We start from the raw sequence: 17,646 nt of genomic DNA, 5'->3' as shown, positions 1-17,646 counted from the left end.
TTAAAACAGCAGTTGTCACCCACTGCAGAGAGCAGTGTTTCTCAGTAGAAAATTCTTAGGCTTGATTTAACCTCTTCCCTTGAGTTTGGGAGAAGAAAGGGGGGGAGTTGTAGTTCAACAGATAAATTTCATCTGTAATGGTACTAGTAGGTACCACGGTAATAACAGAGATCTTTATTGGCTTTTACAGTATTGCCCAAATGCTAGTGCCTGATCCCTGGTAGCGGAGCCCGTCCCTAAAAGCTGTGATGGAATAAGATGCCAAGAGCTGACATCCTGTGGATCTTTACTCAGCCTGGCTCCAATAGCACCCTTCTTCCCTCCAAAGAGCTGGGCTATCAGACACTGTTGTTTCATTTATTCCAAGAAATAACTGAGCCAGTATGAAATCTCCACAAGAACAACACCATGTTGTTTGCATTATTATTATTAGGACATTCCTTTACCACGTGCCCAGATATCCTTTAGTGGCAGTTTTAGTCCTTTTCCATGACAGAGATACAAAAGTGGAGAAAAGGCTACATTCATACAAAAATGAGCAGAGAACTTAAAGGAGGGACTGTTTGCTTGAAAATTGCTCTTGGTGCCTGAAAACATTTTAACTGTCGTCCTTACAAGTAATTTAATGATTTTGCAACGGGATGATTAGCTGGGGAGAAATTCTCTCTTTTGACTTCGGGTATTCAGCGGCACTTGTTGAATCAGTTGCAGTGTTTCTCCTGGGCAATCAGTTTCACTTGTGAGTTGCATCAGTCTTTCACTCAGAACTGGGTGGAAAAAAGATGATAAAAAAACAAATCAGAAGCTGTTATTTTTCCTTTATGTCGTTGACTAGAAATCCAGCCAGTGAAGTCCTTCCCTGCAGAAGTCAATGAGCTGTGTTCAGAAGTGTGATGTGTCCTTCAGGGATCCATACTGGGACCAATACTATTTAATATCCTCATCAATGACATAGATAGTGGGATTGAGAGCCCCTCAGCAAGTTTGCAGGTCATAGACTCATAGAATGGTTTGGGTTGGAAGAGACCTTCAAAGACCATCTAGTCCCACCCTCCCTGCCATGGGCAGGGACACCTTCCACCAGACCAGGTTGCTCCAAGCCCCATCCAACCTGGCCTTGAACACTGCCAGTGATGGGGCAGCCACAACCTCTCTGGGCAACCTGTGCCAGTGTTTCACCATCCTCACAGTGATTGCCCCTTGTCCTATCACTACATGCCCTTGTAAAAAGTCCCTCTCCAGCTTTCTTGTGGGCCCCCTTTAGATACTGGATGACACCAAGCTGTGTGCTGCGGTCGACACGCTGGAGGGAAGGGGTGCCATCCAGAGGGACCGTGGCAGGCTTGAGGAGTGGATCCATGCGAACCTCATGAAGGTCAAGATGGCCAAGTGCAAGGTCCTGCACGTGGGTCAGGGCAATCCATAGTATCAGTACAGGCTGGTGGATGAAGGGATTGAGAGCAGCGCTGTGGAGAAGGACTTGTGAATACTGGTGGATGAAAAGCTGGAGACGAGCCCACAATGTGTGCTCACAGCCCCGAACGCCAATCGTGTCCTGGTCTGCATCAAAAGCAGCATGTCCAGGAGGTCAAGGGAGGGGATTCTGCCCCTCTACTCCACTCTGGTGAGACCCCCCCCTGCAGTACTGCGTCCAGCTCTGGGGTCCCCTACATAAGAAGGACATGGACCTGTTGGAGCGGGTCCAGAGGAGAGGCACAAGAATGATCAGAGGGCTGGAGCACCTCTCCTATGAGGACAGGCTGGGAGAGGTGGGGTTGTTCAGCCTGGAGAAGAGAAGGCCCCAGGGAGACCTTATTGTGGCCTTTCAGTACTTAAGGGGGCTTATAAGAAAGATGGCGAGACGTTTTACCAAAGCCTGTAGTGACAGGACAAGGGACGGCAGTTTTAAACTTAAAGAGTGTAGGTTTAGATTGGACATGAGGAAGACTTTTTTTTTTATGATGAGGGTGATGAGACACTGAAACAGGTGCCCAGAGAAGCTGTGGATGCGCCATCCCTGCAGTGTTCAAGGCCAGGTTGGATGGGGCTTTGAGCAACCTTCTCTAGTGGAAGGTGACCCTGCCCATGGCAGGGGGTTTGGACTAGATGATCTTTAAAAGTCCCTTCCAACTCAAACCAGTCTATGATTCTGCGATAGAGGGGTTGTTAGCACCATACAGCTTTCAGGTAGAAAGGGGAGGTCCCGCTTCTCCTGCCTCCTTCCTATTGCACTCCCATTCCTTTTTGCCCACATTTGTGTTTCCCTAATCACACATTGAGCAATCAAAGCTATTTGGACTTTCATTCAAGAGAAGAACAAGCAAGTTAGAGAAGAGAAGCAAGTTAACGTGTTGGCCCTACAAGGCTGCCAGACCCTGGCTTCCTATGCAGGCAACGGCAGGCAGTAGTCGTAATTCCCATGGTAGGCACTTGCAGCAGGTGGCCTGGGTACAGCCTAGTGTCACAGGTTGTCCCCAGGCCCTGGTCACAAGCAGGAACTGCAGTTGCATGTTTGAAGTAAGTAGGAGTATTTAGTCATTGATCAGGTTCCCATTGCGTCAGGTATGGATGTATATCGTATGGATTCAGAAGGGAAAGATTATTTCCACCATCAGAGAGACCATAATTGTTGCAAACGGGACACTGGCAATGTGTGGGGCTGTATTGACTCCTCTGGGAAGCCCTCAGAGTTCGTCTGACGTCCTTGCTGATCAGACTACAGTATTGCTAATGCCTTTCATGCAATGGTTCTGTGAAGTTGTTAACACGAAAAGAGTTTGGAGGGTGGGATTACTTTCCAGTCCCCTTATACTTACCAGCTAGCACTATTTCAAAAGTGCATGTATAAAAATACTGAAATTGTCATTTTTTTGTTGCATGCTTTCCCATCCCATTTGTGTGATGTTTATTCTCAAGGTTTGTAAATTCCTTGAGCTGGGACCAGTTTTCTCTCTTTGTTTGCCAGTCATAATTAGACACTGGGCTCTGAGACCTCTGACCAAGACTACAATAGCAATACTACCAGTAATAGTATTTTTTCTGTTTCTGCTCTTGTTTATTTTTTGCACACCTCTCAGATGCATGATGAAAATCAATTGCATCAGTTTCACTTCTTTTATAGTTTTGGTTTTTTGGTATAACATTGCTAAGTTTGCTGTAAATATGGAATTAAAGATAATGTACCATTTTTATAAAACATAAAATTGGACCTGTAGGATACTTTGTTTTTTTCAATAATGCCTTTTTTTTTTTTAGTAGCTTTATAAAAATTCTATTCCATCTGGTTTGGCAGTATGAGAACTGTAGAGGTTTCCACAGTAGTAGGACTTCTATCTTTCATCAGTTTGCCTGCAGCCTTAGGAACCTGACCAAGAGGCCACCAAATGACCAGATCTTCAGCTCTACTTGTACTGTATGGAAGGCAGCATTTATGAGTTCCTGCCACATCTGGAGCCTGAGTTCAAAGTACACTATTATTTTTCTGTGATGCTTTTGTGTGCAATTCATGAATGGAAGACGTCAGGTGTAGACGGTTTCTCTGGGATAGGCTTTTATAAGTAGTAACCATGGTATCGCTGTGATATTTATACACACAAATGACTTCTGAATGATAAACTTGTGAAACACTGAGTTGGACTCTGTTCTCACAATCCTAGATTTGGCCATTTAAATGCTTTTTGATAAGTGGATAATTTGATATATTTTGTTTATAATCCTCTCCAGTCTCATTTTCTCCATTCTGGTGGCACATTTCAAAAAGATGGTATCTTTTTATTTCAGTCTTTACAGAAAAATACTGCACTGCTAACCATGTGGATAAACTTCCTGGTCCTAGGGACTGGGTCCAGATTCTTCAGGATCAAATTAAACTTGCAAGAAGACGATTAAAAAGAGGCTCAGGTATGTATAAAAATATAAGGAACAACATGTGAGCCTAAGATTAAAAACTTAGAGTCTTTGTATCCACAGAAGTGTTTTTCTTGTTGACTGTAGAGTTATACATGTTCACACCATGAAAATTAGACCTCTAAGATTTTAGCAGGCTTCTGTGTGAAGTACAGTGTTTCCTTATGTTGTCTCTAACCCCTTTCCATTTGCACCCAAACTCTTCTTCCCTGTGTTTGATGAAATCTGAGTCCTAAACTAGCTGATCCATCCAGGGTTGCAGGTAGAAGTTTTTTAATTCTGTGTTATTTGGTCTGACAAGCCACTCACTGTGCTTGACATAACCCAAATGACCTTCCCCTCTAAACTATATGTGTCTGGAAGGATAGATGAATTTTCTCACATTTTGTGAAAGAATCAGCATCACTGTAGCAAAAAAAAAATACCACCCACCCTGGTTGTGCTGGCAAGGTTCTCCAATACATGGGTGGGAGCTTGCCAGCAGTACAGGTACTGTAGCAAAGTTAATGCAGCAAAGCTGCTCAACTTGGGCTGGACTAACCTGCATGCTTGGGGCAGGGACCAGCCTGTGGTGAAGGCCCAGCACAAAGCTTTCACCCAGACAGCATGCAGCTGGTGAGCTCTCAGCTCCAGCGACGAATGGCAACGTGCAGTCTCGAAATCCCCAGTAGAATTCATGGGAAAGCAATATCACTGATTAAGAGACATGTAATTACTCTATAAGCCTTAACTAGTCTCCTTCCTATCTTCATTCCTCCTATCCTACAAGGGGCTTTCTTCATACAAGGCTTCACTTACTCTTCGTCATCCTAGTGTTTTCTTAAGGCTCTCTCATGGTCGTATTTCTTGTCCATCACTCCCTCGGAGCATCTGACACTGTTGTCTGAAGCACATCACTTGTGCCAACGTCCTTAAACACAGTCCTTCACTGTTACTGTATTTAGCTGCCTGCCTTTTCCCCTCTTCCTTTCTGCCCATCAGCACAATTAAGTGCCTGTTAGCATCGGCGGGTTGATGGGATGGGAAACCTGATGGCTCCACAGGGGATGCTGGTGGTCCCTGTGGCTACGGGGCAGGGGGGTAGGGTGGTGAGCGAGACCACAGGAAACAATCTCTCCAGCTCCCTGTCTCAGAGAGCCAACGTTTTCTGTCCAAAGCTGTGTCTCTGAAGCACAGACTTAGGCTGGCATCTGAAATCATTCTCCACAATGTTATTAATGCCAGGAGGGAAAAGTGTAAGATAGAGGAAAATGAGAAACACCCAGAGACAGAAATAACATGAGGGGAGAAAAAAAGTGCAGATTATTTAGTAGCATAAGCTTCCCTGAGTAGAGAAGCAAACCAGCACTAGCCTTAAAAAGGGTTTCTTGTGCGTATGGGGGGAGGGAGGAGAGAGGGATACAAGATAATCTTGTTAAAGACAGTGTCAGATTACTGGTGTTGTACAACAGGACTGCTTTCTGCCCCTTCCAAGGCTGCCTCTCCCCCCCCAGGACAGGAGGGTGGAAGTGGGATGCCAGGCTTCGACAAGGTGAAGAGTACAGTGTGGGATGTGGGGAGCAGAGGGTCCTTGGGCTGTCTGCAGAAGATCCCTTGGGAAAGAGGATTGACCTAATTTTGTTTTGATTTTTATTTTCTTTCATCCCTTTTTATTTGCTTTTCTTCGTGCCTCTGCAGGATATTAATTAAAATGACAATGACGTTCAGCTCTTGCCTTTCAAATGGGGCCACCTCCATCTCTGGGCCTTTCTCAGGATGGGAGAATCTAAGCAGAGGATATTGTCTCTAAGCCAGCAAGGCTGTGAAGAAAAATAAGTGAAGCTGAATATAGTGTGACTGAGTAAGATAGGCTCTGATAGCTGTCTCTGCCTGCAGAGGGAAGGTAACTTGTTAACCGGTATGTGGATGAGTAGCGAGCAGCAATGTACCTATCAGCCCCTCGGATTTGTTTGCTGAAAAAAAGTACACAGTACCTAGACTGGTAGAAAAGCTCTTTTTTGTGTTGTTTAGTTTACTGGCCATTCCCTGAAGTGTACCGGTTTCTCTCTGACATGAGGCCACAGGGAGGCATGCTTTTTTCGATCTAGAGGAGTGATTGAACACACCACTGTGGCCATCTGCACCTTACTGTCCACTACCATCTCCACTGGTGGCTTAAGCTAACCCAGCCTGACCTTGCACTGAAGCACACGAGAAGTCTCCACTGCCTTTGTGACAGCAAAGCAGGAGATGGCAGGAGCATACAGCTGGTTGCGGTAACACCTTCATCTTGTTGAAATAAGATTTTTTAGTACTTCTGTGTTACAACCATGAGCTTCTGATGGGAGAGGTGTAGAGCTGATTAGGCGACAGATCCATCTCGTCCCCTGTTTTATTTCCAACGATGACTGGTGCCTGGGGAGGTCTATAGGACTGAGGGAAGGATGTTGCAATGTTTGCTAGCATAGTCTCACAGCCCTCAGCAGCTTTGTCCTGATACAAAACTAGTTGTGTGGGAACTATGCACATTTTAACTATTCACTGTGAAGCCATACCAAAGTTGTTAAAACTGTGTGTAACTTACAGAGACCAAAATGGGAGGGGAGGGCAGGCATGGAGGGAGGTTTGATCTGCTATGGGGAGAAGGTGTCCCAGGACTCCATGTTGCGAAACTTAGCTTTTAAGAATCTGAAAACTACAGGAATCACAGCCACTGAGATGTGGGACTCATCAGTCTTCCAGCTGAGCTCTTGAGCTCTTCGAGTCTGTGTGTGGCCGGTGGAGCAGAGGCTGAGCCCTCCCGAGCAAGTGTACTCATGTCCATGCTCCCAGGTCGTTCTCTTTTAGTTTTGTCTCCACTTGCTCACTGAAACATGCCGGCTGAGTTTGTGGGTAGAGATTAAGGTGCCCAAAGAACAAATCTGAGCCAGTGTTAAGCTAAATTCAGCTGAGACATTGTGAGCCAACGTGTCTCCCTGCTGCCTGATCGCACTGATTTATCTACATTGGTTTCTGGTTTGTCATAATGTGCAGGCTTTATATGGAGAAAGCTTAAGGTGATCCATTTATTTTACAAAAGCTACAAGACAACTTTTTAGTCACCACTGAGTTGGGCTAAATTTTAACAACAGAAATATTTAAGAGAGGAGGGGCAGGCTTTCCATCCTGCTTGCCTTCCCCTGAGCCATTTAGTACATTCTCTGATTAGTTTTTCATTTCAAACCAGGCAGTAAGACACTGCATTCATGAGCAGCCCTCTCCACTTCATCCTGTGAAACATTATTTCAGTCTGATAGTGTAAATCCTGCTCTAGCTTTCAGTGATATTAATAATTTCAGAGAATTCTAGCAAATGAGTGGTGGGGATCTGCTTTTTGTACCTCTTTCTGTAGGGTGTACTCTCCTGAGTGTCTCCAGATTAAATAAAATCATGATCACTGGATCATAGATGCTGCCCAGCTTCAACCTTATTTATCATGTTTGGCTCATCTCCTAGAATTAGGGATGGAAAAGCTCCCTACTTGGAAAGCTAATCAAAAAAACACTTAAAAATTCTGCTTTCTAGAAAATAGTTCCCCTGTGTAGATTTTGAAAGGTTGTTATCCTAAGTCAAATAAAAATTCATTTAAGTTCTGAGTCAGTGACAATATTTTTCATAGCTGGAAATATTATTTTTTTAATTTATTTATTTTGCTTTGGCTTTTTCTTAGTTCTTTTATATTATTGCCTGAGATCTGAGACTTGGGTAAGTTTTTTTTATTTGTTAGATCTGAGACTAAAGCTGTCACTGACATTAAATTTTTATTGGCCTTGTTCAGTCTTTTCAAAATTTCACAAGTTGGCTGTCACAAAAGGGAGAAAAGACTGCGAGGTTAATGTTACAAACAGATGTTACAATTAAAATTAAAGAGTATGATAATATTCTTCAGCCTTGACTACTGGTCCCATTTCATGCCAACAGTACAGCATACTGGGGCATGGCTTCATAGTGCTGGATCTGTCTTCTCCCAGTAGAGAAGCTGAAGCTTTTTGGCTGCTGGGATGGGATGCAAAGTGGCCCTGGAAGGGAAGAAGTCAAAGGAAAAGGCATGTGCGTAGGTTTCTTCTCTTAAAGCAGCGTGAATTACAATGCAAATTGCCTTGTAATTTACGGTGGCGGGTTTCCCACGGCGTGGTCTTTTCACTCTGCAAAAGAGAATAGGGGTAGGTGGCTAGTGGCCTTGCCAGTGGCAGCACAGAGGGAGGCAGTCGACCATTACCGTAGAGATCTTAAAACGGGTAAAATCAGAAGGAACTGACTCGCTGTTCATGTCACCTCTGTGCCAGACGTAGCATCCAAGCCTTTTGATTACTAAACTCTTCATCCATTAATAAGCACTAGGTCAGGGGCCACACATCTCTCTCAGTAAGTTCTTCCTCCCTTTTTATGTTCTGAAGAGCCTGTAAGCCATTATTCTCTAGTGGCTGTCCATTGCATAGGCAGGAAAGCTGATACTGGATGAGTAATACTCCCGAAGTACACAGGGTAAGAGCTGTTCGTGCAAAGTGATTACCTTGTGCATAACCTGGAAGCTTTTGATTGCCCTACTCCAAAAAGGAAAATATGGCAATGTTAGAAAACATGCTGAAATTTTTCAGGCAAGTCTAATTTAAATAAATTACATGCCATGACGCTTCATCCTTGAATTGTTGTTTAAAATTAACATTACCTTGTTGCAGTGTGAAATAGTGGGAACAAAGGAAGAAAAAATGCTTACCTTTTTTCTGTAGATATGCCTTTTCTCCCACATCCTTGTTCAAACTGCTGCTTCCATTGTTTCGCGTGAGGGGTTTTTTTCTTTCTATTTCTCTTCATCCTTCTGATTTCCCTGGTTTGTGTTTTTGATACCATATCTGCATGTTGTGAGAGATCAGGTTGATTTTTTGCTTAGCAATACACACAGGGCCAGGAAGGATGTGGGATGCAAGTCCAATATGTGGTACAGTGCTTTTGTGGCCAGTATCTTAGATAAAGATAGCAACATTAAAATGAGTAACTGCTGCATTCATCTTCCCAGCCCTGAGCATACAGGTACTTCTGTCCAAGGAGCAGACCAGCAGGTGGACACTTGAGAGACAAACATGTATATCAGAAGCTCAACAATTTTTGCAAGAGGGGGAGGAATTTCTAAGGAAGTGAGTACCAGGATTATTTTGAAAAGCTACTGAGCTCTGTCTAAGCAAAGGACAGAAAAGAGGCTCCAGATTCCCACAGTAGGATCTATTCCTGCTTGCCCTATCTTGCAAGCTGGCACAAGACAAAGTTTGGCTGGCAGTCTCTGGGTGCGGTTGTCAAAGGCAAACCTTCTTTCCTGCTTGGAATGACATGTGAGAAAGCTGGTGGTTTACATCCATGTTAGGAGGTCGGGGTGTTTGTCATGCCTTTGTGTCATACTTCACCTGGAGCTGCGGTTACGCATCCAGTTTCATAAAACAAATTCAGGCAGCTTCAGAGAAGAGTGAGTAGGTTCTCCGTGCATCTGCCATGCTCCTGCTCCCTTTCTGATGCTGGCACAAGCATTCATGTGGCGATGTTGTCAGTTTTTAACTAGACCTGATCTTGGTGACCGTATAAATGTTTGTGCTGGCATGAGGAATGGGACTGAAACAATTGGTGGAGAGCCTGGACCTCATCTATCAGTCTTGCCCCAGATTAAAATGGCCAGGTAACTTTGTTACCAACAAAGCTGGGTCTGCAAAGTTGGAGGCTCAAGTCCTTATCTTCTGAAAGTGAGGCAATTCCTAGCCTCCATTTGTTTCTTTCTGTATTACTCCCTTCCTCCGAGTTCAGTTTTAACCAGGTGTAAGAAGAGCAGCTGGGCAGAAAGGTAACCGCATCTCTAGAGCTACTTCAAGAGTCGCTGCTGAGATTTCCAGAAAACCTATCACTTGCGTGGACAGCCTCGTTGGCATCAACCCTGGTATTGATGGAGGGAAGGCTTTCCAGCCCATTGTGCCAGCTCTCAGATCTGGTTTCCCCCATTTTCGTAGCTTGGGTCCCTTCAATCCAAGGGGCCAGTTACAGCTTTGTCTCTTGTACGCTGAGTAGCTGTGCTGCAGAATCACTTGGTGCATGTAGTTATTCATCACATAGCTAGAAGTTGGCTTCAGACTGTCACTCCAGATTTTTTGTAAGCTGTGCATATCCTGTTGGCTGTTTCTCAGCTGCTCGTTTCACCGTGCTGTCTCCTCCCTGGCACATCCAGTCCTTCCATTGCTGCGAGTCCTGTCCAGATTCAAACCAGCCTAGGTAACTTCTTCCCATTTATTGAACTACCTGTTCCTTCCAAAATTCAAGATTTTCACAGTAAGCTGTACCAAGCACTTAATTTGTTTCTGCCCCGTGTGCCACCTTCTCACAGAAAGCGGAAAAAGGTATTGATTCAAGGCATGGAGTCACTTGCAGGTCTGTGTCGTGTACTTGTCAGGGCTCTTCATTTAAACCTTCTGTGGGAGGAAAGCTGCTTAGTAGTAGGGTTTTTAGTTTATTTCTGTTTTCTTTAGTTCAATTAATTTTGCAGAACTGAGTAGAGGACATATAGCTAAAAACTAAACTGACATCCATGCATGTGGGAGAGAGCAGCCTCTTGGTCCAGGGATGGGTAGCCAAGGTTGATGGATCTAAGTTAGGAAAGCAACGTAGATCAGGAGACAGATTAGTTCTTACAATGTCATGATAAAGGCAACTACTCAACATCCTTGCATGTAGAGCCATGATAAAGATGACCAGGCCAGTTAGCTTAGTTTCAAGTGGGAGCTGAGCCAAGTTGCTCAGTGCATCTGTAGCCTCGGTCAGATTCAATCCCTGTGGGTATTGTGCAGTGCATGGATGTGAATAGATGTATGTCCACCACTCTGACCACGTACAATGTAATGGGCTAGTCCTTTATGATCACACCTAGTTTGCTGAAGTGCTCTTAAAGATCTTGTTTTAAAGGCCTTAAATATCATGCTGAAGTGCCAAAAGGCAAAGGTAATACGATTTTGAACGGGGCTTGTGTAAGTTAGGCACCGATTTCCTCTTGCATGCCTATCTCAGGGTTCACGTGCACACTCCAGGGTACTACGGTCTAACAAGTCACTGCACATCTGCTGAGCCAAATTAGCTATCTTTATGCATACCCTTGGCCTGTGGCAAATAAGAGATGAACAAATTAGGCTTTTAGCCTTCCTTCACCATGGGCTAGATTAAGTCAAATGATCTTGCATAAGCTGTGGGTTGAAAGCACGTGTGTATACATACACTGTAATTGCCTGTGTACCTGAGTGGTTACATGCTTCTTTAATTACGCTGGGTGCCCACCTGCGTCTTTGAAGACATTTTGCCCTACTAAATCTGTTCCCCACCAAATGAGCTTGCCTGTGGTCACGGGAAGTTTGGGTGCAGAAGTGGGGGTATTCACCCTTTCCCGGTAGGCGTCAGATGATGGCAGCAGCTGCTGGAGGGTGGAGTACCAGCCTGAGAGGCTCTTCCTCCAAGAACCGCTGGGGACTTTTCTTACATGATTTTATCAAATAATCACAACTCCTTTTATCATCCGGATATCCTGAAACCTTAAAAAGAGCAAGTGTTACTCCATCCCATTGCTGGCACAGCTGCTTTTTAATACCCAATACGCTCTTCTAAGTTTGCATTTTTATTATATGACCTTTCCCTCCAAGCAGCGAGTTTTTAACTGAGCAATAGCAAATTGCAGCTGAGGAAAGTAGATAGAAAATGCAAAATCACTCTACAGTATGTAGCTTTTTAATCGCATTCCCATATTCAGTAAAAGTAATGAGATTTCTTGTTTATATTTGTAATCAGCAGAGGCAACTGACTGTGATGAGAAGCCGGACATTTCTCTACTACAAACAGGTAAAATGCATTAAAATTCTTATCAGCTTCCAGTGTGTGTGTGTGTTTGTTTATGGCACAGAAGCAGTTTTCAATAATCCTGGCGTGCCATATACAGTTGGGTAATTGCACACAGGACCCAGCTATCTTAAGTTTTGAATGGCCTGTATTAAAAAACAAATGCATCAGAATCTTACAATTTCCCCCTCTATTTCATATTCATAAAACCTCAAGGTTCATGGTAGCAGCTAAGCTAATAAGGCCAGTAAGTTACCCTTCTTATGCCAGATAGGGACTTGCGCTCATCCCTGGTATTTCTGGGAGTTTTTTTGAATTCTTAACAGAGTTATTGGTAGGGACAAACACAATAATTTGTATCATAGCATCTGCTTAGTTGTCCAAGGCATTAACAATAATATCTTGGGTTCTCAGAAGCATTGCAGAGATACTTATGTGCTAGTTAAGTGTTAGTTTACTTTTTCTTGAAGTGCAGCCACCCTGCCTTAAAAGCCTGACCCTTGCTAAACAGCAGCATAGCTATGCAGTTGTGTGGACTAGGAAATAAGATTTTTTTGCACGCTGTTGCACATGGTGTTGAAATCAAGACAGGCTGAGACTGAAATTTGAAACACCCTCTCGTTAAAAGTCAGTCCCTCAATAGGCGCCCTGACAGTAGGAGCTGAGCTGCCATCTTCTGAAAATCCAGTGGGGCCAGAGACTGGGGTGATGGTCATTTCCCTGCATTAGAGAGTCATTTCCCTATAATTTCACCAAGATGCTGCCTGTTATCCCCAAAGCCAAATTAAAAGGAGGGAAGATCTTGAGCAGACAAATAGGGTTATGCATTATGGTGCCTTTTCACCGTTTTTCTAAGGTGTAACAACACAGGGTGGTTGGAGATCAGCGATGCTATTGCTGTGAAGAACAGGACAGGGCTGATACTGGGTTGCTGAGCGTGTGCCACGGTACCTGGAGGCTATGGGGTGGACGGGAGAGTACTAGTACCGTCGCAGCATCTGTCTCTTGTGCAAGGGCTTCCTAATCTGTCTTGCGTAAGGGCTGGAGAAGGAGCTTTCACACACTGCTGCTGTGTGCCAGAGCAGCAGCTGCCAGCCATGGAGCGCTGTCGGTTGAAATCCCGCTGTCGGAGCACGTGCAGTTACTAAGGAGTAGGACCAGCGAAGCAGTTGGGAGGACAAGCAGCTATAGTCTTGTTCTGGCATGGACCCAGTGGGGGCTGGGAGCACGCGCTGACTGCGAGCTGCCGTGCTGCTTTCTTGGCCAGCCGCTGAATAATATTTCAGGGTACGGTTGTGATAATAGATGCAGGAAGCTCTGGTTTGAAAGGTCTCTTCCAAGTGACATCCTGTTCGTTTCTTTTATCAGGGAGGGAAGCAATTCCATTGCAAGAGGACACTAATAAAGGTTGCTAATGCAACGTAGTGTTATCTTTTCATTGCTCTGCTAATCGTATTAGGGAACAGAATTATCGGATTGCTGTGCTTTTCTTTGAGCTCAGTTTCTGTAGTTATTACTCGTGTTGTACGTCATTAATGGAAATGAGTGCGCTGAGATGGTTGGGGTAGCGAAGATGACTCCGTTTCCACTCCACAGCAGATCACCATTGCGGTCTGCTTGCTCATACACCTTTGAGCATCCATGCATGCAGTTTTTGAGCTGAAATATTTGTTTGCAATGTATACTTCTCTGTACTATCTGTGGAAGGACGCCTAAATAAACCACACTGCAATTTGCATTGGTGGGGGAGGTGATGCTCACAGTCTGTAAGCCAAGCGTTGACTCACACCCATTATTATATGTGTGCGAGTGCTTCTTTGTAGTACGTATCCATGTAATATCATACTGTTCTTGGAAGCAAATGATTTAAAGTGATATACAGACAGTATAATGACAGTAATTATGATAGAGAGACAAAATACAGATACTTTCTATCAAGGACTGTAGCAAAAGAGGTAGAATATAACTTTTACAGGGGTCTCTCCCTGTCTTAGTACAGCTGGTTTTATAAAGGGTTGTTACTGACAGATTCTTTAAAGAGAGACTTTGTGTGATTTATTCAGCTGTCTTCTCTGTTTAGCTTGAAAAATCTTTGGGAAAGAGTCTCTCTGACTGTGTATTTGCACAGTGCCTGGCGCAATGGGCCTCGGTTGCAGATGACAGCTAATATCAGATAAATCACAGCCTCAAGTTGCGACAGGGGAGGTTTAGGTTGGATATTAAGAAAAACTTCTTCACCGAAAGGGTTATCAAGTACTAGAACAGGCTGCCCAGGGAAGTGGTTGAGTCACCATCCCTGGAGGTATTTAAAAGACGTGTAGACGTAGCACTTGGGGACATGGTTTAGTGGCAGTGTTAGGTTTATGGTTGGACTCGATCATCATCAGGGTCTTTTCCAACCTAAAGGATTCTGTGATCAGGGGTTAACCTGGTGTGTTGGTGGAATAAAACCAGACTGAATTGCATTGCTTGAGGTGGGGTCTTGCAGGAGACTGGATGGGGGAAGAGCTGGGGTACGGAAGCGATCTATGACAGACATCAGATGGTTGCTCTCTTGGTCTTCAAGAATTGAACAAACTTGTGAAGCAAAAGCACCCAGAGTGAATGATTTGAATCCATGGTAAGTGTTGGTGCCAAAAAAAAGGGAAAACTCAGCTGCCTTTAATCTGTCTTTCCTGCTCAGTCAGCCCTGCTTGTGACACTGGTGACATTATGAAGATCTGGGTATATGTGGACTAGTGATGGTGAAATGCCTCAACCTATGCATTTTCGGATCACAGTCTATGGCTGACTCTTCATTCGAGACACCTCAGTCAGAAGTGTGGTTGCTCTCAGCTCTCTTCATCATTGGTGGGAAGAGGGCAGCTTCCAGAGAGAAGGTCAGATCAGCTAAGGTCGCGTTTGGAGGCATCACTCCTTTGGTGCTGGCAGGACTGGGCTCCCAGTGCAGTTAATTTGTATAGGTGCCTACAGACGGGTTTGAACCTGTTCCCTCCGTGCCCACAATTAGCAAAGTCTTCAACTTTGAGGAGAGCAGGGGGTGTTTTGTTTTCAAAACCCCCTTTTGGAACTCAAAAGCCTTGTAAAAAAAACGCAGCTGGAACATCCTCATAAAACTAAGGAAGGTATTTTTTCCCAATTATATTTTAGCACTTCTGAGCAGAAATCATGCTCCCATTTTAAAATCACCCTCAGCGCTAAGAGGGCCTTTGCTTTAAAAGCTGTTGATTGAAGGGTGTTTAAAGTAAATTGGAAGAACTGTGGCAGTTCAACTTGCCGCGAACTTTGGTGCATTGACAGATAAATCTCAAGGAAATAGTAGAAGAATTGTCTCTAACAAATGTTATCAAAGCTCAGCTCTTCCACAGTTCCAGCTTTTGCACCTACCAAAAGCTGAAGGCTGTGTCCAGACCGGAGCTGAGGCAGATCAGACAGCTCCAGGGGTAATTGCTGTGGTCTAAGTGGAAAGACTGATTAGTTTCTTGGTGATACAGGAACCTGGAAAGTGTGAGATGGGTCTTTATCAGGATGAAGATGGGACAGCTTTTAGAGTCTTTCTGTGTAAGTTGGTATTATGAAAAGGCTCATCTTATTTTGGTCTACAATTTACACGAAGCATCTGGATTTTGTATTTTAAAAAAAGGAAGGCATAACCCGTAAGTTCTGCATGTGGAAACAAATGTGAGCCAGCTGCAACACCCTTTTCTTGAATCCTCATCTTGAAAATTGGATTTGAAAGAGATATGCAGCTCAGGACCATGAGGGAGCCCTCCTTATACCTATGCTTTGGACCACAGCTGTGTTGAGAGTTTGTATAGTTTCTCCACACTGGGGTTAATTTCAAGATGAGAAAGAATTTTGATATCCCTAAAAGAAACTGAAACACTACCATCCCAGTCCTTGGGTCCAGGGGTGATACAGCTTTGTGAAAAGATGAGAGCAGTCTCTTGGTAAAGAAACAGATTATAAGAAAACAGCAACGATCCAATTCTATATAGGTTGTCTCCTTTTCTCTTGAAATACAATATCAAGAAAACGAAACTTCAAAAAAAACCCCCACCTTTTCGAAACCTTAAATATAAATCCTTTATTGTAATATAAATCTTTATCCTTTCAGTGCATAATTGTATGAGCCTTCCCTTTTCATTGGGTTGTATTTGCCTCTCAGGCTGATTGATGTGTGTCTCCTATTTGCCCTGTGTTCTTAGCACTCTTGTTGTAATTCTTCTGTCCATCTTTCATTGTTCTGTTTAGAAAAAGCACATTCATAAAGTGCTTTAAAAAAGATAGGATATAATCATACCGTGCACCTTTCTTTTTTTTTAATATATATTCTCCCATATGATTTAGACTGCTGTGGAGTGGTGGTTTTTGGTTTTTTTTTCCAAAGAAGATCCCAAAGTACATACTCTAGGTTTAAGATTCATGTGGTGCTTTTTTTACTTTTTCAGAAACTTAACTTCAAAGAGGTGAGCATCGCAGTGCAGTTTGTGCCAAAGTCTAATGCACCGCTTTACATCTGAAGTGGGGTGCACTATATATGTTGTGTGAAAAACTTTGCTGGCAAATTCTGTATTCAAAAAAATCTATTTAATTTGCTTTTCTTTAGCCAATTGAGCTCTACTCTTAAATGGAAATCAGCAGCCACTGCCTGTGTACACACCAGCACAAATTAAAGTTAGAACTCAAATATGTAATTTCCATCATTTTAAAATAAATTTTTTTTGCAAATTACTGATTTCTTAAATTTTTATATTTTTTAACTGATTTCTTCAAACTCTTTTTCTTCCTTCAGGTAACCTTTTCGACACCACAACAGATCATCTGATAGATGCAAACCCAGATTTTTCAGCTTGAATTTCACATCCTGCACCAGTGTTCTTAATGGATAGAAACATCCTCTCCTTTGAATAATGTTCCCGCAAGATCGGCGCAAGAACTTCAGCGTACCACAAGATGTGGACATCCATACCGTTTTCCTTTCAAGTTTGTGTTTTCATGCATTTTCCATGTAACCTCAAATAACGAAACCACCAGATTGCTTCACTGTTCTTCATCTTAATTAAAGATGATTTCCCTCCGTATCCAATGCGTTATTTAATTAGCGGGATATCCACTCTGAAGGCATTCTCTTGCCTCTGTTTGTACTCCATGATTGTATTTTTCCATGTGATTGTATGCTTGCCAGCAGTGTTTCATTGTAAGCCAGGCAGAGGTGAATACACACAGCTGGGTGACTCTTCCCATCCCCGGGGACCAGGGTGGCATCTCTCTCCATCACGAACCTCGGGCCCTTGATGAGTGTTTGACTCGGCGAAGCTCTTCGCTTCTGCAGACCCACTTTTCCTTTCCTGGCTGCTGTGGTACCAATGACCAGTCGTACACAGCTGTGATTAAAAAGTCCTCGCTGGATTTAGCAGGAAATAAAGCAGGATTCTTCCCAGCAGTGCCCGGTTTGCTAATTATAGCAAGGAGAAGCTATTCCTCAAACAATCTCCCCTATGTGGTCCTAGTGGGATGGCTCTTGAGCATCTTTGTAGTGCAGATTGCTGGAGGTGGTCATTCACCCCTCACTTCCCCCCCCAGCTTGCCCTACCACCTCAATCTCAAAATGTATTAGTTTGCCAATTTCCAGGAAGAGGGTCTGCACACTGTGATTTTTCAACCACTGCCCTTGGCGACAATATTCACCTATTTTTAAAAAAAAGTCACCTTTTGACTGGTACTCTATTAATATCTTAGCAGTTAAGATGAGTGAATCGATCAAGAAATTGCACTACCCTCTTAGACGTTGAAAGGGTCGGTCCTTTCAGGTCGGGGCTAAGGTAGAATCGTACGCAGCCCTCCATGCAAACCTTCACTTCTGCA

At 43.7% G+C, this 17,646-nt stretch overlaps 1 protein-coding gene across 5 annotated transcripts in view; it reads left to right on the top strand.

The window, feature by feature from the left end:
• BEND7 (BEN domain containing 7) overlaps positions 1–16,862 on the top strand; it is a 48,097-nt gene extending 31,235 nt beyond the window's left edge. For 2 of the 5 annotated variants that reach the window (XM_075024696.1, XM_075024695.1), the window contains exons 8-9: positions 3,781–3,900; positions 8,942–11,706. In XM_075024696.1, coding sequence (XP_074880797.1) covers positions 3,781–3,900; positions 8,942–9,063 — 242 coding nt within the window. In that variant the 3' untranslated portion in view covers positions 9,064–11,706. Of the gene's footprint in view, positions 1–3,780; positions 3,901–8,941; positions 11,710–11,730; positions 11,782–16,573 lie in introns of those variants that run through there. The other 3 variants (XM_075024697.1, XM_075024698.1, XM_075024699.1) reach the window with 3 other exon arrangements.
• Positions 16,863–17,646: the final 784 nt, after the last annotated feature.

Source organism: Buteo buteo, chromosome 4 (assembly GCF_964188355.1).
Source record: "Buteo buteo chromosome 4, bButBut1.hap1.1, whole genome shotgun sequence".
In the NCBI taxonomy this organism is placed as follows: domain Eukaryota; kingdom Metazoa; phylum Chordata; class Aves; order Accipitriformes; family Accipitridae; genus Buteo; species Buteo buteo.
The sequence above is the reverse complement of the archived record's forward strand: the minus strand, read 5'-3'. Positions and strand labels throughout refer to the sequence as shown.